General features: G+C 40.1%; 2 protein-coding genes across 3 annotated transcripts; both read right to left on the bottom strand.

Moving 5' to 3' along the window:
• Window positions 1-318: 318 nt before the first annotated feature.
• Window positions 319-2349, bottom strand: LOC103718836 (two-component response regulator ARR10-like). 2 transcript variants are annotated; one of them, XM_026808215.2, is made up of 5 exons: window positions 1817-2349; window positions 1624-1706; window positions 1481-1517; window positions 1262-1370; window positions 319-1160 (listed from the first exon to the last, which is right to left on the bottom strand). In XM_026808215.2, the coding sequence occupies exons 1-5, from the start codon at window positions 2061-2063 to the stop codon at window positions 569-571; spliced, it is 1068 nt and encodes a 355-aa protein (XP_026664016.2). In that variant the 5' UTR covers window positions 2064-2349; the 3' UTR covers window positions 319-568. The 2 variants fall into 2 exon arrangements, with proteins under 2 accessions (XP_026664016.2, XP_008806053.3); XM_008807831.4 differs by having other exon boundaries at window positions 1624-1700.
• Window positions 2350-10763: 8414 nt separating this feature from the next.
• LOC103718104 (SAM50-like protein SPAC17C9.06) lies at window positions 10764-20368 on the bottom strand. Its single transcript, XM_008806774.4, has 4 exons — window positions 19762-20368; window positions 14642-15127; window positions 11284-11799; window positions 10764-11188 (listed from the first exon to the last, which is right to left on the bottom strand). Exons 1-4 carry the CDS (start codon window positions 20281-20283, stop codon window positions 11108-11110), a joined length of 1605 nt encoding a protein of 534 aa, XP_008804996.2. The 5' UTR covers window positions 20284-20368; the 3' UTR covers window positions 10764-11107.

Raw genomic sequence — 20368 nt, 5'->3', positions numbered from 1 at the left:
AATGCTTTGCTAGAAACGGTTAGGAATTATTATTTTTTTTAAAAAAGCCAAGACATAAATGCATGTCTGGAAAAATGGGAGGCTTAACAGGAAAAGGAACATATGTTGTCTCATGTGTGGTCCCTCGTGCACATGGAAATGTTTGATCAAAGCCTTGGAACAGTACGTACCGCTGGCTATTTTATCAACTCTTAAAGCTTAGCAGGCAAACCCAGGAGACCAAGGAGCAGTAATCCAGTCAATGATGCCTAACCTTTTCAACATTTATAATACATCATTCATTCACATGATAAAAAAGGTCATATCCAAGTTGCAGACTTGCAGTCAAACAAGCATGTGCATCCAGCCATTTTATTCTCCTAACCTTCTATGGGATTCTTGGGTTGGAAATTAGAAAGGTGTCAAGAAAGGCACATAAAATGTTTTTTTTTTTTTTAATGGATGGAACATAAAATGTCCTATAAGGTTCTAATGCCTCATAATGAGGACAAAATAGGAAGTGAAGGAGCAAGTATTGGCCATTACCTTACCCTTTTGACAAGTACCACAGGATCTCACCACATTGCACTCATATGGTCAGATCTAGAGTACTCGTCGCCCTTGCATTTTTCCCCTTACCAACTTCTTCCTCCCACCTGTTATGCTTCGAGGCCTTCTCGACATCCCCAGAACATCTCTCTATCCTTGAAGGAGAAAACAAGGAGAGTGATAAGCTGCTATCCACTTCTTCTTCTTCTTCTTCTTCTTCTTCCCCCCACGTTTGTTTCTTCTCCTGCCTTGGTCCAATGCTGAGTGAGAGATTCAGATCGGGCCCATGATCATCAGCCTTCCATCTCACAGAGCTCTGCCCTTGTGGATTTGTCGCCGGTCGTTCTTGTATTTGGGTTATGAAGTAGGTTTCCCTCTCTTGTGGTCTATAGTGTGTAGTTCCTAATCTATAATCATGGAGCCTGCTTGCTTCGTAGAGTTCATGGCTAGCTCGATGATCCAAAGATGAGCTGTTTGTGTGGAAATCCTGATTGCTCTTTCTGTCACTTCCTCTGAAGAACATCTCGGTTATGGAACCATAAGAACTTGGTCCCACTGTGGAACTCATGGCCCTGCTGAGGACTTGATTGTGCATCCAATTTCTATGGCTAGCCCAAGAAGTGCCATCAAATCTGATAAGATTTGCAAGAAGTTGCGGTTGGGTGGTTAGATAAATTATAAATCAGGATTAATGATCAGGTGTGTGCATGTATTTCAATTGGCTCATGTAGACCTTGAGTTGGGAATAGGCCATTGATGAAAACTATGTAGCATGGGAAGATGGCTAAGATTGTTTATATGCTGCTCCCTTCCTTGCATCGCACTCTTCGGATCCGCTATAACTGCAATTATAAGGGGAAAATATCCAGAAATAGGATAATTGATTTAACAAATCAAATTATAAAATCTTAATCGGGTTCTCCTGAAGATTCATGTTGAGAAGCTAGCATACCTTGGCCTGACTCATCGATCTTCTTGCTCCTGTACATCTGATGTCCATCAAACACCAAGCAACAAAAATTCAGTTTACAGGAAAAGAAATAGTTCCAAAATAAGCTTTAATAGTTCTCTTGTAAGAAGGGTGGATAGAATTACTTGTAGATGACTCTTGACGTGAGCTATGCTTAGGCCCTTAACATTCATCAATTGAAGGACCATCTTCGGTGTTGCTCCTGCACCTCGAAAGGGGGCAAACAAAAGAATTAATGTAAAGAGGGTGAACTGGAACAAGAAAAACTAATTGTTTTCCCCATCTAATATGTTGAAAGATGTCTGATGATCTACTCACGATCTTGGCCGCCGAGTCTCTCGACGGCATGAACAAAACAAAGGTGGAGTTCCGGTGTCCACCGAAGCCTTGGGTTCTTGGATCTGACATACTGCCTTACAGCCCCCGAGCTTGCCTTCCGCTCGCTCTCCTCCACGGTGCTATTGCTCGAGCTCCCTCCATATCTCAAGCTATTCCCGCCATCTTCTTCAACTTCATCAACTTTGGAAAGGCTCTTCCTCGAGCTCTCAGAACTCATACTTCCCATCACCACCACCACCACCACCACCACCTCCCTCTTAGAACTTATAGGCAAAGAAAACAACCATAGAACTACTCTAACCTTCTTGTTCAATTGTCTTCATCTTCCCCAAGAATAAACCTTGATTTGCCTGGAGAAGTTCCGCCGCATCGGCCCTGCTACCTCCTCAAGCATGCCAGATGGATTGAGTTTATCAACCCACTCTCATGTCATCCTCTCTGACTAACATAGGTGGTGGGAAAGAAACAAGATAGAAGCCACAAAAAAACCCTAACCACAGCACTAAAAGACAAGTCTCTCTCTCTCTCTCTCTCTCTCTCTCTCTCTCTCTCTCTCTCAGTGATGAGGTCTACTATATGTATTCATGCATGGAAGCATGCATGGGCATGTGGTGGCATAGGTTTTCCCATATATGCGTATGCATGCGTGGTTTTGGATGGCAGGGAGGGAAACATGCAAGAAAGAGAGGGAGGGGAGGTGGATCAGGGAGCAACAAAGGCAAACAGTTCTAGGGGATGCCCGTCTCCTTGCACCACCATTTCTCTGCCATGTGTCACAAAATAATTGATTCATACAGAAAAATTATTTAAAAGTTTAAATTACCAAGCTAGCATGAGCTTTTTTGTGTACGTTGCTGGCGCTTCAAAACGGTTTCCAACAAAGCGGTGGGTAACTCAGTGTGCGATAGCTCGCGGTACTCCTCGACTTATTTTAGACGCTAGCTGTCGGTGATACTGACCCAAACCTCACACCCCCATCTCACGGAATTGTTCTTCCTTGCCACCAATGATAATGAGGATATGCTTCCTTTTTGGCATATAACCCGTTGTCAGAAGTTAAATTTAGATTTAGATTTTTTTCCTTTTTGGAGGCTGATTTAGATTTAGGTTTAGATTTTATTTTCAGGAACACCGTGGGAGTGCTATGGACCATTTCTTAAATCATTCCTTCTCTAGACTGTGGAGTGCAACCGCAAGGTTGTAGTGTAGATTTTTATATTTCACTTCCAATTGCATGTATAGTCTTAAGTTCGAAGCTTAAGAATTTTGAACAAATCCGGTAAATATGAAATAAATTAAAAAAATAAAAATATTTTTTAAAAAAATTAAATATAAATATTTATAATGCACATGCTTAAGAATTTTTATTTTGTTAATTTCTATTATAATCAAGAAAAAATTTTGAAAACTTGCATAAGAGTTTCGGATTTTTTTTTCTGGTATTAAGAAAATATGCGGAACAAGTTGATCGGTATGAAAGTCACGAATAATTCATCATCTTTTTTGAATAATCCGGCCAAAATTGTGACTATGGTTGCTTTTTTTTACACAAACTATTTTGGGAAGACTTGTGAAATGTAACTAGTCTTCCAACACATGCCAACTCAAGCTTGACCAGAACCAGCCTCATGACCCAAACGGGTCTATGGGATAGATGGAGTCCAAAGTCCAAACCCAACTTTTTTTGTAAAGGGCCAAAGATAGGTTAAGAGAGACTTTATGACTTTGACTTGGCCTTGGAAAGAAGAGGGACAAAGAGAACCTGTGTTAATTAGCATTAGATAGACCTCGTCCGTTTAATTTTTCCTGCAGCTTAGCCGGTGTCATGGGATCCCTTCCATCTTTTTTCTTAGAAGAGCCTACATGAAAAGTTCATTGGATATTAGAATACTAATTATTAGTTGCAATAAAATCAACCAATCAGCAACAAAATCGCACAAGTTGCACCAATCCTCATGCACCACAAGGTAGGAGAACTGCTTTTCGGTGCATAGAAGGAGTGCCTCACGATCGATATTACTCTTTTTAAAATAATATAGAGGGGGAACATGATGTGAGACTCCATCATCATGCCCAAAATATGGTATCCTGATTTGGTGACCAACCCCATATCCTGATGTGAGACTCCAAGCTAGCTAGATTCCACATTCACTTTAAAGAGTAGGAGAACCGGGCCTTGAACCACTCTATGTAGCAGGGAGCGAGCCACTTTGTTGGACTACTAAATGGCTTGTTAAGACCATAATACGGCGTGAATGCATCCAAACTAGAGTTTCTTTAATGAGCTACGTACCTAGTGTGGCTCAGTGGTTCTCACAATTGGCCTGTTTTGGACTAGACCTCATTCAAATATTTTGGCTTAACGAGCCATGCTCGACTTATGATAAACTAGGTCCATACCTGGTGATTGTTCGCTCCTCTGTTTGGGTGGAGACTCAATATTTGAGTCGTTTCTTATTTCTAGTTTAAATAATGTTAACTAGTGATGCTCTCTTTGCCATTTCCATTCTCTCAAGAATTATGAAACTTGATGCATTATTTCACATTTTTTTTCATTTGAATAATTAAACTAGGGTCATAATCTTCAAACAGTCATTTATCACTCCGGGCTGATCAAATAGGGTGACACCATATATGCTGAGATAAATAGCACTACAAAAAAAGGAAGAAATCCCGACGCTTTTTTTTGTCTCTACCGACGCTTATAAGCGTCGGCGAATTCCCAGCCCACGCTTCACAAAGCGTGGGTCAAACGTCGGGCAGGTGGGCGTGGGTCCGGTTTTTGCCGACGCTAAGAGAAAGCGTCGGCAAAAACAGGACTTTCCCGACGCTAATGAAAGCGTCGGGAAAATACTCAACGCCGACGCTTATAAGCGTCGGCGTTAGCAACCTGTTTTTAAAAAAAAAATTAAAAAAGAAAGAGGGGAACCAGGGCATGGCCACCATGGACGACGGCGAAACCCTTCTCGCCAGAGGAAGAGAAGGAAGGGGTCTTGGAGGACATTGTAAGGCTCCGTAGCTTTGAGAACTTGAGGAACTTGGAGGTGAACAGGACGGGACGTCGAAAAATCCCGGTCTACGAGGTAATGAATGCGTCGCTGTTCAGGAAAGGGGAGGTGGGGGATTGCAGGAACCATATGAGTCCCGAGATGGCTCGGAGGATGGATGAAATCACCCAGGAGAAGCTGAAGGGATCTGGTCTCCCCACCCTCGATGGAGCCGTGTGGTGGCTGGGCTGGTTCAGACGGCCATGCTTCGAAGCCCAGGCGATCCGGAGGAGCTGGTCGACGACCGCCTTGGCGGCAGGCGAGGTGGGCTTGAAGGCGGAGTGGCGGAGGTCGAGGTTGTGCTCGGCGACGCGGGCCCGCCGCCTCCTCCTCCTCCTCCTCCTCGATCGTGTTCAGATCGATCCCCATCCTCTCCCTCCCAACACCCCACGCCAAAGGTGCAGTAGATAAAGAAATTAGGGGAGAACGGGTGGGGTCTCCGGTGTGGGATTAAAAGAAGAACGTTGGCGGATGGTGGGGTGGGCGGATGGAGCGGCAGAAAATGGAGGGATCGGGGGAGCGGCTGGGTGAAGAAGGAGGGACCTCCGACGACGCTTTAAAGCGTTGTCGTCTCTAAGATCGAGGCAGCGGCTGGGTAAGGGAGGGATCGGGGGAGTTGGAACCAGGCCTTCGACGACGCTTTAAAGCGTCGTCGTCTCCTCCACTATCTAGCGCTCGCCCAAGGCAAATCGGCGTCGTCTTGGAACCAGGCCTTCTCGCTCTGTTCCTTATCCGTTTCCTAATCCTTCCGCCTCTCACCCTCACCCTCACCCCGGCGCTTTCTCTCTCTCTCTCTCTCTCTCTCTCACGTCAACGAAGGAAAAAGCGGAGGAAGAAGAACGGAGGATGAAGTTTTGCAGAGCATCATTTTGTCTTCCTTTTCCTCGTATAATCTCCCGCAGTCAGTAAGGCGATCCGAAAAGGGAGAGAGAGAAAGGAGGAGGAGGAGAGAAGAGTCGGGGGGATGGCGTGCCTGGTGCCGCAGTTCAAGTGCCCCTCCATTTGGCCTCCGACGACGCTTTAAAGCGTCGTTGTATCTTTTGGCCTTCGACGACGCTTTAAAGCGTCGTCGTCTCTAAATTTCACCCGACCCTTTCAAAAAGCGTCGTCGAGTTTCGACCCCGTTCGAAATTCGCCGACGCTTTTTGATAGCGTCGGCGGGGAAGAGTCGGCAAAAACACAATTTTTTGTAGTGTAGAAGCCTTGCAAGCCCTAATCATTAAAAAAAGGTGGGAATTGAGCAAAACTGGGAAGAGTTTTGATATATGTACAGTTCTAAACCAATGCCGGACTATTTCTGGATACTGCACCAGTATTTTTCAAAAGAAAGGTTGGTGGATACGATGTGAACTGTATCTGAAACACGTATACCACCACTCTGCTGCCGTGGGTAAGAACTGGGCATAGCGAACTTGAACCAAACACCCACCTCCTTTTGCCAACCATCAATTTCAATCGCACCAGTCTCATGTGAAATCCAACTGTTCTTCTTATTAAAAAACAAAAAAAGATTGGGCAGAGCCCAGTCGGTTTCATTAAGATAATGAATCATGAGATTCTTTTCTTTAGCTTTAAGGTCATCTTTCTTCCGCTTCCAGTCCGAATGCATCTATGGCTGCTCATTTAATTAGTTTACACTGTAGGAAGGAAAATAAGATTAAAAGTGTTCATTTAGATTAGCTATGTTTCATGTTTAGTGAGACATATATATATATATATATATATATATATATATATATATATATATATATATATATATATATATATATATCTTCCTATTAAAAAACAAAAAAAGATTGGGCAGAGCCCAATCGGTTTCATTAAGATAATGAATCATGAGATTCTTTTCTTTAGCTTTAAAGTCATCTTTCTTCCGCTTCCAGTCCGAATGCATCTATGGCTGCTCATTTAGTTTATACTGTAGGAAGGAAAATAAGATTAAAAGTGTTCATTTAGATTAGCTATGTTTCATGTTTAGTGAGACATATATATATATACATATATACATATATATATATATATATATATATATATATATATATATATATACATCTATATATATACATATATACATATATATATACATATACATATATATATATATACATATATATATACATATACATATATATATATATATACACATATATATATATATATCTTCCTATTAAAAAACAAAAAAAGATTGGGCAGAGCCCAATCGGTTTCATTAAGATAATGAATCATGAGATTCTTTTCTTTAGCTTTAAAGTCATCTTTCTTCCGCTTCCAGTCCGAATGCATCTATGGCTGCTCATTTAGTTTACACTGTAGGAAGGAAAATAAGATTAAAACTGTTCATTTAGATTAGCTGTGTTTCATGTTTAGTGAGACATATATATATATGAGTCATCCTTTTAGAAATATGTTAATCATAGAATATCGAGCCAATGTGAACTGATCCTTAATTAAATAATCTCTCTCTCTCTCTCTCTCTCTCTCATTGTACGAATGGCTGGTCCGTAATGCTAACAAGGCATTGACTCCATCAACTAATGTTCGTCTTTTCTTATTATTATTTTAGCAACTAATATTCTCCAACGATGCTCCTCTCTAAATCAAATTCTGGTGGAGCCTTCCACCTTGTCATCTTTTAAGAAATCCCTTAAGAATACACTCTCTTTCCAGAACTAAAACCTAATCCGACATTTAAAAACTATCATAATAATATCTCATATCTTATGTTAATGTTACTATGAAGTGGGGTCCCTTGTTTTCTGCTGTGCACTGTTGGTGATAGCAATGTATCACTACATGTGGACAGACTGGTGAGTTTCTCCATCACGTCAGTGCATGCCCACCTGCAAAGAAGCTAAAGATTAATATCTAATCATCAATTGCGTATACTAATTTATATAACAATTATTCTTATTCCTATTACAAGGGTCCCAGACCCACGCCACCCGCACAAAGCCATGGGATGCCACTAGCTGCTACAGAAGTATGCCATGCGGCAACTCCCCCGTCATCACCTCACAGCCTCGAACCTAAGCCACTTGTCTTGGAGTGATCTTTTTCCACTAGGTAACTGGTTCTTCAACGCATTGGTTGTTTAGGGAGTCGGTCACGTTTGTTTCTATGCCTCCTCCACCGGCCCAAGTGGATCCAATTGATGAGAAAGGTCTCAGTTCCAGCAAAATTAGACGAACTGAAGTCTGAGGTGGGAACCACAAACTTCCAGGAGTTGGAATCAATGGCCTTTCGGACCGTCAAAAATAGCGGCTAACCGTACTTGGAAGAAGCTTTTTTTTTCTTTTTTCCATGGCACTCGATTCGGATGCTGTGATGGGGGGTTGTTCCAAGCTGTTGTGCAAAGAAAAGCACAAAGTCGATAGGATGGCACGGATCAAATTGTCAGCATTAGGCCATGGCTTTAGTAGTACTTGACCGTCTTTTCGGTTGGTGTGAGGTGTAGTGAGAGTGTTTGGCCTGATTCCCACTTACTTCAGTTTGAGGGGAAGATTCATGCATGCGCATCCGTCCCTCTAGTTGCAGTATGTTCCCTAAATTGTCTGAGAAGTTTTATCATCCAAGCGAAGTCATTTGATTGAGTTATTCCAAAATAATTGAGCTATGATATGCTTTACTTCATAAATTCATAACTTTATGATATTTAAATATATTTTTGAATGATCTATTGGATCATTGATGCTATGTTTTTGTTGTTTCTTTTTTTTCTTTTTTTTTTAAGAAAAGAATGGGGCATTATACATATAAGAGAGCTTCGGGTTCTATATATATTTTGTTGTCGCCAGTCTTGTGCTTATACAATTTATTTTTCCCCTCAATCATGTTTGATGGTATTTTGATAAGTCTGCAGTGTTTGAGAAGAAACTGCACGCGTGCAACTTGGGGACATGCTATTATTGGGCACGTGTCATGCATGTATATGATAGGCAGCCAGCCTGGACTTCGACATGAACATTCATTGCCATTCCAGCGGTGGCACCAGTGCTTGAGCAAAGCTGAGTTCTATGAGAGCTGAAAAATAGATACGCTTAATTAAACTAAAATCAATTATAACCTCTAAATTGTCTCCTAATTAAGGGGTACACGCGGTAGCCTCCATTTTAGTTCTTTCGGATATATGTTACATGTTGGTAACCATCTATATATATCCAACGTGGTCCAAACCCAACCTACCAATTGCGATCAGATATGTGGCACTAAAAAAAAAAAATTAGTTGGATCAATCTTTCTGAGCTGGAAAAACTAAAAGTTTGTTTTTTACTTGAATTACAGCTTAAGAGTCTAACACCAATGGGACATGACTTTGCGTTTATAAAAAAAAGATTTGATATACCATACAGCACTCAATACAATACTTTCTACTCTCTTTATTATAGCTTTTACTTTCCTCTGATGTTCCACAATTTTTTTGCAGGCTTAAGCATTATAGGATCCCAGGCTGACTCAGCTCCGACAACCTCCAATCTTCTTTGTGTGTGTGCCTGCGCTGATTGGCGTACAAATTATCTCATAGAAGCCCGTGATTATGTGTAGCACTGCTCATTTCTAGCCACATCCTCGAGTCATCTTCATCTCACTTCTTTTGGGAAAAGCCAATTATAGACAATGAATGTACAGCATCAACTAGGTTACCAACCTTTAAAAAATTTAGGGAGGAGAGAGAGAGTGATGAGGTTTAGTGAGAGAGAGAAAGATATCACGAGAAAAGTACATCTGTGTAGCTTCAGCTCAAGGAAACCCAAAAGGCAGTTCTAGTTAGCCTGTATTAAATACGTAAAGGTGCAGGGGTAGGAGAATAAAAAGTATTTCAACGGGAGGGAGGTGGATTTAAAACGCTCCGGTGGTTCAGGCCCTGTGAGAAACTTTAATAACCAGTTTGGTGAGAAAAGATTCACTCGCACACCCAATTAGGAAGGTCAACCCACCAATGTTTCATGCGATAATATATCATTCATGTACCGGATATGATCAACACCATCATGCCTTCATGTCATGGCCTCAACTCCTGTGAATGAGAAAGGACGTTTATGCCCATGCCATGGCCTCACCATCATCTATACATGCATGCATGTCGCCATATATGATCAAAGCTATCATGCCTTCATGTGGCACGTCCATGTTATGACGGATCCTTCAAACTAGTTTATAATTTTCTTTTCTTCTTTTTTTTGTATATAACTTGACACGAAACTACTACAAGCCTTACTAAAATCATGACTTGTAGGCTACTTCTTCTCTCCTAGATATTGATGGTTCAGTGAAAGCGTTGTGTGTGATTTCCCATTATTCGTTATCAGCCATCAGATGTGGAAGGGAAGACAAGTGAGCTTAGCATACATCGTTGAACATCCTCTTCTCTTGTTTATTGCTTTACGAGCATATGGAATTAAAAGGCTATGCCACCTCTGATGTCGAATTGTAGTTCAAATATCTATAAGAAATTATTCATGGAACCATGCACTGGTATGTTAATTTCCTTCAGCAACTACGATTACATGGCAGAACATCCTGCCTTCGCAGCCACCAGCTCGCAGACGTAAGGAAATTAATGGACCAAGATAGGTATGTTTTGCTTCAATGAAGCGAACAGGTATTCTGTTTGTTTCTGAAAAAAAACCATGGTGCCGATTACTGCTATTAATATTCAGTTTAAGCTTTGCATTCTGAGCATTATTGCAGAACAGTTTATCTGACCAGAATAAAATAAAGTTGCAGTAATCAAAGAACACAAAGTGTTAGTTATAAAATAAGATGCAGCAAGAAATAATAAATGCACGAACTAACAAGACTGAGAAGTTAGATAGCAATTAAAGAACCTAAATAGTTAAGCATAAAAATAAGTTGCAGCAAGAATTAATAATTGCAAAAAATAAGACTCGGAAATTAAAATGGAATTGCAGCCTGAGGGAAGAAAAATTGTATTATGCTCACCCTTCAGTCAGGGTAAATTCAGCTTTGAATCATAGTGCTGATTCCTCAACAACGAAGGCAAAATATGAAGCACAGAAAGTTTAAAGCATTGAGAATGGCTGAAGAAAATGAGAATAGCTGAAGAAAATGAGAATAGCCACCTTCGTCCCACCATACTTGGGTAAATTCCCTTTCAACTCATTTGTTTTCTTTATTCCCTCAAGAGGAAATCCGAAAGTTGTCAATAAAACAGTAAGTTTTCTGCACCGAGGAAAAGTGAATCTTTTCATTAAGAAAGCTTCTATCATGGGGAGGAGAAGTTGAACTGTACGCCGGTCTTTCCATGGTCATGCTCAAACTGTTTCAGTATATAGCAGTAGTTTATCTGCAAGTAAAACCCAAAATTCATTTGTTAGGAAACAGAAAATTCATTCTTCTTAGTTTGGTTAAAATCTGGATTGGTATGTTTAGTGGACTAACCTCCATGCGGAACAGTTTCGTGGGAAATATTATGCCGAAACCTGCAGAGCTCCTAAATGACTCCCCAAACTTCCGAAATGAGAAATCCTTGAATTTGTTCTCTGTTAATTTAGCAAGATTCCCAGCATTGATAAATACATGACCATGTATTCCAGATTCTCTGAACAGGCTTAAGGGTAGGTCGAATGAAACATCAGCAAATGCAGTGACAGCAAGGTCGCCTCCCAGGACATCCCTTCCAGGAAAGGCAGAGGAATCATCTATATCAGATTTGCTGGGGATAAACCTTCGTGAGTCAGTTGGGCCTAATCCTCTTGGTCTGAAACCTAACAATGAGGCAGGCCCACTCAAGTTGCAAACGGGAGAAGAATGACCACCCATGTAGAATCGCTCAGGCAATGGTGAGGGCAAGTCCATAAATCCCCTTCCCCATGGCAGAACGACACCTGCTGCAACTCCAACATTGAGAGCAGAATTATAAAATCCCAAAGGAAAGGCACATCGAAGATCGAACTCCTGTTTCAAAGTATGAAGAGAGCAGACAATGTTGAGACACAATTCTGTTTCATTGAGATTAAGTTTATCAACCTAATTCATGAAGAGCTATCATGACATATATAGCATTATTTACTCAATTGATGAATAAAATTTACCATAGAAAATGAAACGTATAATAACATTGGAGCCAGCAGACAGTCCACCCAGACAGGAAATGACTTAAGCCAATGATACCCTACCACCACAGGAGCAGGAAACACTTTCCAAGAGACCAAGACTAGTTCCCCCTTAATGCAACCCTCCACTATGACTCAAAAAGAACATCGCAAAATTTCTTATTAATCTATTCAAACTAGACAGATACTTCATTTCCGTAGTAGGTGTCTTTACATATATTCTTTTACTATATTATCCAATTCCTCCCATCATACGCTATGAGAAGGAGATGCTCATTTCAGCTAAGCCTTTTGAACAGCACCCTCCCCCTCCCCCTACTTTTCCTCCTAACACAAAATAATGCATTGAATATCAGTGCTTTGAACCAAAGGAACACAGGCCAAAACACTCAGGTGGGCTGGACACAGGTTCATGGTTTGGCCACAGGTCAACCATGGGTTAATCAGTGGCCAAATATACTAGTGCTGAAATTCCAAACAACTCTCCACCTCTAATGATTCACATCCCACAGCCTGCCCTCATATTTGCTGTCGAGCCCTTCCTCTGCTGCCACCTGCTGCTGACACAAACATGCCAATCATTCACCATTGCATCCAGCTATTCCTCCAATGCCAACTCGAGCACACCTCTGACTTGAGAAAACCCTACACTTTCCATCACTTCACCATCACTATCCTCCATTTCTGCACCACCTCCAAGTCAATCCTCCATAGCAGTCCCTCCCTCAACCGAGGCCCAATTGTCATCCCTCACCTCTTCCATTCTTGTCCTTTCCCTCACCCTCTACAATGTTGAAGCTCCACCATCAATCATCCTTTGTCCAATGCCCTGGTCACCATCGGAGACATGCTGCAACACCAAAAGCGGAACGAGAGCAAGGTAGACAGGGCTTGATATAGGGTTTTCAGGTTTTGAGATTAGGGACTGGTATGGTTTATCGGCCATCTGACCAGCTAATTTGAACAGCCAACCACCTTGATCGATGGTCTAAACAGTTTTCGCCATTTCCTGGTTATATATGGCCTAAGCCATATTTGGTTGCCGGGAACGGGTTGGCAGGTGACCCAGTATAGCACTATATACTTGTTCATTTATTATCTATATTTTATATTTTAGATATGAATTGGCATTCTGCTCTTTTCTAACTTTGTGACCAGAAATAATCTCATGCTCTATATGTGAAATGAAGCTTTTCTGTGTCCTTGTCCACAATGATGTCTTCAAATTGCTTCATCCACTTCATCATCTCAAATTATTCACTCGAATTATCTTCTACTAAACTTCTACTAATTTCTTCTGTGCTGGAATGTTTTGCACTGCTCTACCAACTCAAGTAGGCTAGGTTTTAAACTTGTTATAAGGTCTTCAAATAGTGCCATAGCCACTCTCTGGTCATGAATTTTCTTGCTTGTCTACCTCAAGTGGAGATGTAAAATGCAGGCTAACATGAAAACATGGTGAACTCTTTTGTCAACATGAATGTCGGATTACCCATGCCATCTTCAGCATTCTATCTCCCCCAACAACTAGAATTTTTACATGTTTTACACTCTTTTTGATGTATATGTTTCCTTCTAACTTTACCAGTACATCATTTGATTTCTTACTTCCTTAACTTTCATATTCTTTTAAGAATACATGTTGTAAATTATCAATATATTCTGAGGAAAAGGAGAACGAAGGATCAAAAAATATAACCAAGGCTAGAAAATGTCAATTTTGATTTTATAATACCCTGCATATGGCAGTTATCAAATACTTTTCTCATTGAGAGAAGATGGAAGACCCACCCACACTATAATTACCCAGGTCCATATTTTTTAGGATGCACCATGCCACTATCTAGGAATCGAACCCACAATCTCTGGATGCTAAGTAGAGGGGTTTGACCACTAGGGCAAGTACTAGTTCCAGAAGTTATGTAATCCTTAACTGCAGGAAAACAAAGTCTGAGGAAAGCACCTATTTAGCTTCGCACATTAGTGTATCAAAGAAGGTAGCGTGACAAAGGTGTAATGCTCATCTCAACTAGAGTTTACACAATTCACATGTCCATGTAAAATAGTAAGTAGATTCCTTGATAAAACCTAGACCACTCTTCATTGATAATAACAAAATCACAATAAGCCACTCAAGAGACTTGGGTACAAGAAAAAAATCAAGAGACATGGAAATTGTGAGCTACAAGATCACTATCATCTAGCTCAGATCCCAACTAGCATGACCATATACAGCAGTGACTTTCAAGAGAATAAACCGCAAATTAAGTACAATTGTTATACATATCTATATGAGCTTTGTGAAACTCAACCATCATAAAAAAGAAACTGTAAGGCAGTAGAATGCAAAGGAATTTCATCCTTGACTGAAGTCCAAAGCTAGTGACTAAAATTGTTTGCAAATTAACAGGTTCCAACCCACGTACACGAAGCACATGCACAATATCTGCAGTAGTATGGTATTGTTTCACAGTTGTAGACATCCAAAATAAAAAGCTAGAACATAATCAACCTCAGAAAATTGCAGTCTATGACCCACAATTAAACACTAGCATACCTTCGTGTGACAAATAAGTTATTTTTACAAGTTCAAACTTTGTCAATAGATTTGTAGAGAATGTAAGGCAATCAAATTTATCCAGGGAACTTCATTTTAAAAATAAAGAAAAGGTAGAGCATTGTACCTGCCGAATAAATCGTAAACTCTTACTATCTGGTCCAAGACCACCAACTTGAGTACTAGAGAGAAAAGCATATCCACGAGTTGGTCTCAAATGTGAATCTCTGCGATCAATCTTATACGTGTATTTTATTGAGGAGAGAAGACTATGCCCTAACAACCTCCTTACTGATTTGGATGCCATGCCAGTTGGATCGGTTAGGGTACGCCATGTAAGATTGTAAGCCAAGTTATGGCGTGTAGTGGAAAGCAGACCAAAAGATAGGCCCAAAAGACGTTCTTTATATGATGAGTACTTCAGCCAATCTTGAGAAAGTAATGAAACTCGAGCGACAAGAGGAGTCGACATTGCTTTGAGTCTGGGCAAGGACAATCCAGCACTTATCTCTGATGCTTGGTCCCAACCATAAGCCCCGGAAGCATCCCAAATATCACCATAGCCAAATAAATTTTTTGACTTAAGTGATCCTTCAAGGGACCAAGATCTGGCCTACAAAAGCATGCTAAAACAATCATGAAACATGTAAAAGGACAACCATTTTAACAACATCAAACATACATCAAGTGAATCTATGCTACAATTCACCACTGAAGTCTCCTGCTCATTAAGTAAATGCCTCCTGCTTCATTAAGTAAATGCAAACCCCAGAGTGAGAGGCACTGTCAACGTGCTAAACAGCATTCAGACAAAGCATATCAAAATTTCCATAAAGATCCTTCATGTAGATACTAGAAAAAATGTGAGAGAAAGATACAAATGACAACCAGTAAAAATGAGTTAACAATTACCGTTTCAGATAATGTGCTATATGGAGTAATTATAACTACCTAAAAGGGAACGTTCATGCATGCATCCATGTGCATGGAAGAGGGAAGTGTATCCAAAAGAAGAGAGTGCATTGGGCATTATCGTCTTCGGAAAGGAACTTGCTACATGCACTCCACAGTCCTCCTTATTAATGTACTCCTTGTGTTTGTCTCTTTTAAGTATTTGTTTTAGATCATAGTGCAACTGTAAAATAAGGATGGATTTATGATCTTTTTAACGCATAAATAGATTAAATTAGTAGATTATCCTCTGGCAGTAGGTGAACCATCATATGATGGTGTCGTTGCGGAGTTATGAAAAGTATTTTATGCAGAAATATATAAGTATTTGGTAGGACTGATGCATATGACCGGGTTTATGGATGACTTTGATTCTATCACATGCAACGCATCTAACTGAAGGCAATATCTATCGGACGATTGTGGTCACATGACTTACCCATTTTTTATTGATGTGAATGATGGGACACAAGATCCTGCAGAAGGTTTTGATCCCATTCGATAATATATGCATGGTGTTTTAATTTATGACGAATGTCATCCTAATCAAGATTTAATAAACAAATTGACATATATCATGAGGCAAACGTAATCTTAAAAAGAACAAGTGCATTTATAATCTTCCAAAAAGGGCAAACTGAAAAAGAAAGAAGTTTTTTTATCCCTTCTAAACTGTAGAAAAGGTGCATGACTCCTTGATGCAAGTTTTGTTGAACAATCAGGAAGTCACGTTGGAGAACCCTCAATATCATATTATGAGAATAAGACATACGCAATGCATATGAGAGACCATCACATGCTGGGACACCAGGCACTTTGGAAGAAATGTCAAGAATTGGAGGTTTTTTGAAACACGCACACACAAACACACATACACAGATAGAGATAGGGGGGTATATATATCACATATATATGCAGAATGTAGCACTCATTCTAATGAATGGAATAGTAAGATTTTCAAACCCTATGTGGCAATGCAAAATAGATAAATTCAGGATTTTATAATCATTTCTCATAGTTCTCAGCCATGATCTCATCTTGACAATACTTGAGCTAAAAGACAAAGCAAAACAGGATCCAGTTCACAATTATAGTTGCTATATTTAAAGTTGACCCTCGGTGAAAATGTTGCCCATGGCTGGTCGTATTTTAGATACAGCAACTTCCTTGGTGTTATTTATAATGGGTGCACCTTGTAAATGGCCATGATGGTTGCTTTCCTCAGCTCACTTGCCCGCATCTAAAGATTGAATATCTGGTTTCCAGTTTTAAAGAAGGAAACTCAGTTGCCCCTGGAGAACACATTCCCCACAGTTGTCATCTTCTGTATACCTAGTTTCACATGTAATGAGTGCATTTCTAAAATGGTGGTAACAAGTATCATGTCTGAATGCTGAATCATGTCAGTTTCCGACAGATGATCATTTTTCTGCATTACATGGCAGCAAATATCCTTGACTGTCATATCTCACAGATGCTCTATTAGAGGAAGGCAGATTTTGGAAAGAATCAATTTCAGAAAAGGTGTCAGCTGAAGAGTATAATTTGTAGTTGAGCATGGAACATGGAGAAAGCCTATGACCAAGTGGCACTTGTGGCTTAACTCAGCATCAAAATGCATTGATTTAAATCCTATTTTTGTTACTTCAAAAACTTTCACAGAATTATGTGTGTGTATATATGTATGCATGCATGAAGGTATAAAAAAAAATATACACAAATATATACATATACATATATACATATATATATATATGTAAGTATATGTATATATGCATATATGTATGCATGCCTGTATATATTTCTTGACATATCCTAGCTGTATTGTGCCCTACCTTTTGTTAAGATTTCCCATATTGGTGTATCCACATCGTGTCGTATCCATGTCCGTGCTTCATAGCAAGCAAATGATGACTTGATCCATAGATATTCATGAGATTTTCTTCCTTTCAACATATACAGCCTCTCTAATCAATCAAGTTAAGTAGCTATTCAGCTTCATGTGACTTGGATGAGATATTCATCAAAGTATGTCTATTCTATATGTTATTTGTGTCACGAAGGTGCCAAAGCTCTAGCCTGAAGTTGATGTGATAAAAGGGGTTGTGGGTTCATATTGGAGTTTGGCTTAAGATATTAGATGATGGATAGTCAATTTTTGCTAAAATGGATTGATATAAACAGACTAGTCTTTTTGCATTTAGAATTTAGAGCTTTCATGGCTAAAGAATCATTAGGCCTACGGCTTCTGGACATTCAAAAATTAGGATAAATCTGAATGATGCTTAAGATTACTTTAGAAGATGACACATGAGTGGGCCCCGAAGTCCAGAGACCTAAGACTAATTTTGGAAACAAGATCCAAAGGAAAAGAACAGAAGAAAGATTTAAAACCAGAACAGAGAATGCTAAATATGAAGAAGACAACTAAATTGTGCCATCACGTCCCATAGACAAGAACGGAGATCTTTGACTAGGGTTGACAGAGTTAATGTCTTTACTGTAGAACCACCCCATGGATAAAAAGAGAGAAATATGCTTAATAGTTTATTCCAAGTTTAAGCCAATATCATCACATCGATCACATGTTTATGCAAAGATTGCAGAAACCAATTATATTCTCAATACCTATCCAATGTTTATTTTTTTATGAACTCTATATATTAGAGAACTATAACTCATTTGGAGATTTCTTAGGATTCCTTATCCACTCAAATCCAAAAAGCCACCAAAAGTGTACTATAAACTCAGATGCCTCTTAACGAAAAAAATAAAGTCTAACTTCAAAAGTTAATTGGCTCGCTAAAAGTTGCATGGCTGATCCAACCCAAATATGAAAACTAAAATTAAACAAATATACCAAGAACTACCTTTAGAATGTTCAGAAGCTGTATGCTGAAATTAGTGGACAACAATGCATGTTTCCTTTAATTTGATAATCAGAACACAGTTTTAACGGTCAAACCAAGAATTCAATTCAGCATTCCCTTTTAATCACCTCCCTACAGTCCATTTTGGTCCATCTACTACTTAAATGCAAAAACCATTCAAACTGGACCATTAAATCTTTGATCCATCTTACGACCTTTAAGTTTAATTTGCTGATCTATACTTGCATCAGTGGAGGTAAGGAAAAATATACAAGTAACTAATTGAGCAATCACTGCTTGTCAACTGGTCACACAATTAGAGGCAGCATCAAACTTGACGTCTCAATTCTCAAATTCTTAGCAGTGGCACTGGTAGCAAAGGATTTCACCCTCTTTCAGACCTAGCCACCTTTCCTTTTAAACTTGTTGAAATTTACAAAGACTGGTTGTCCTCTTTGTAATGCATGAAATACATATCCACACTAAATATACATCATATGACCACAGGCCAGAAGGCCCAGAACTAGGGATTTTATATATGGACTGACTGGTGAAAAACAAGGATATGATAATCTAAGGATGCACAGAAGTACTTAAAAATTGTTTGAACACATTTTCCATTTCAGATGAACTGATCTATAACAGTGGCCAAGATTATCTGACTATGGAGATTACACACAGGCACTACACCAATTAGATTGTGATGCAACGACCGCTGGAAAATCAACCACAACTCTCAAAAGTCAAAATCATTCAGTTGATGAACTACTTTGCAGAATTTAATACTAAAAAACCACACTAGACCCACTAACCAGCTCAAAAGAGCAATACTTCCCAACGGTAAGTTCTACTAAGCTGCCAACTTCAACTACATGTTTGTTGTTTGCATCTTCCAGCATTCCTTCGTAACCATACTACACCATTTCTGATCATTTTCTAACAAAAGCACTAAAAGGAAGGAAAGTTGATGCTTTCTTGGCCCGTGCTGCAAGCAAACCTTAAAAAAACGTCCTTTTACTTGTTCTCGCACATGATTCAAAGGAACCAAGTCAAAGTAGAAGATATTTTGAAACTCCAAATTCATTCTAGGGTTTATCTATAAAAAACAAGCAAAAGTAGCAACAAACTGCACGAACCCCTTCACCATGTCTCAATCCCAAAGCCCATTTCTCACCCTATCTAGAGATGGGATGAAGAAATCAAACCTTTGGTATCCTCAAATATATCCTCAAATAATACACTTTTCATAATTTTCTTTAAAGGAAATCAAACCTTTGGTATCGAATAACTTCGCAATGCTTTCTTCTAGCAAAAGAAACCTCATTTCTCAAACGAACCCGCAACGAATAAAGACAAATGATCATAATCGCAAAGAAACTACTAAATCTACTCCTAATTAGCAACCAAAAATGATCTTGATTCGTACCTCCGGCTTGGTGAAGATGCCAATATCACCAGTGAGTGGTTTGGCCTCCACCACATCGATGATGACATTGGAGGTGCCGGGGAGCTCCGAGGGGCCGGCGTCGAGAGTGATGCTGACCGAATCGAAGACCTCCATCCGGCGGAGCCGCTCGTTGGCGACGCCGGCGGCCTGGAAGAGCTCCTGCATCGTGGACGCCGACCGGAAGGCGTCGAGCACCTCGGCCTCGATCACGGAGTCCTTGGTCTTGGCGTTCCCCTTGATCACCACGTCGTGGACCCGAAGCCTCACGGGGCCGCTCGATAGCCGGTGGAAGAGGCTCTCCACCTTCTCCCTCTCAGACGGAGGGCCGCCGCCGCCCTTCTTCTCACCTTCCTCTTCCTCCTCTTCTTCGTATTCTTCTTCCTCTCCATTCTCGTCATCGTTTTCTCCTTCTCCTCCTCCATTCCCGGTCCCTTGGGGTTCCTTTTCTTCTTTTTTTCCCTCGACGGTAGAGTTTTGATCATTCTCCGAGGGTTCTGCCATGAGAGCAGGGGGAAAACGAGAGGTTTTTATTTGAAGAAATGAAAAATAGGGTGCGGATTTTGGTGCTCTATTCGTGAGATTTATG

This window comes from Phoenix dactylifera, chromosome 3 (genome assembly GCF_009389715.1).
Source record: "Phoenix dactylifera cultivar Barhee BC4 chromosome 3, palm_55x_up_171113_PBpolish2nd_filt_p, whole genome shotgun sequence".
NCBI lineage: Eukaryota > Viridiplantae > Streptophyta > Magnoliopsida > Arecales > Arecaceae > Phoenix > Phoenix dactylifera.
This window is presented reverse-complemented; position numbering and strand designations above follow the sequence as displayed.

Bases quoted from the DNA above. Each gene is read 5' to 3' on its own strand.
- LOC103718836 (XM_026808215.2), bottom strand. From the start codon at position 2,063: ATGGGAAGTATGAGTTCTGAGAGCTCGAGGAAGAGCCTTTCCAAAGTT. The intron at 1,707-1,816 runs GTGAGTAGATCA...CCCCCTTTCGAG, and splicing joins GAGACTCGGCGGCCAAGATC to GTGCAGGAGCAACACCGAAG. The intron at 1,518-1,623 runs GTAATTCTATCC...GATGGACATCAG, and splicing joins ACGTCAAGAGTCATCTACAA to ATGTACAGGAGCAAGAAGAT.
- LOC103718104 (XM_008806774.4), bottom strand. From the start codon at position 20,283: ATGGCAGAACCCTCGGAGAATGATCAAAACTCTACCGTCGAGGGAAAA. The intron at 15,128-19,761 runs GTACGAATCAAG...ATGCTTTTGTAG, and splicing joins GCATCTTCACCAAGCCGGAG to GCCAGATCTTGGTCCCTTGA. The intron at 11,800-14,641 runs GTACAATGCTCT...ACTTTGAAACAG, and splicing joins GTTTACGATTTATTCGGCAG to GAGTTCGATCTTCGATGTGC.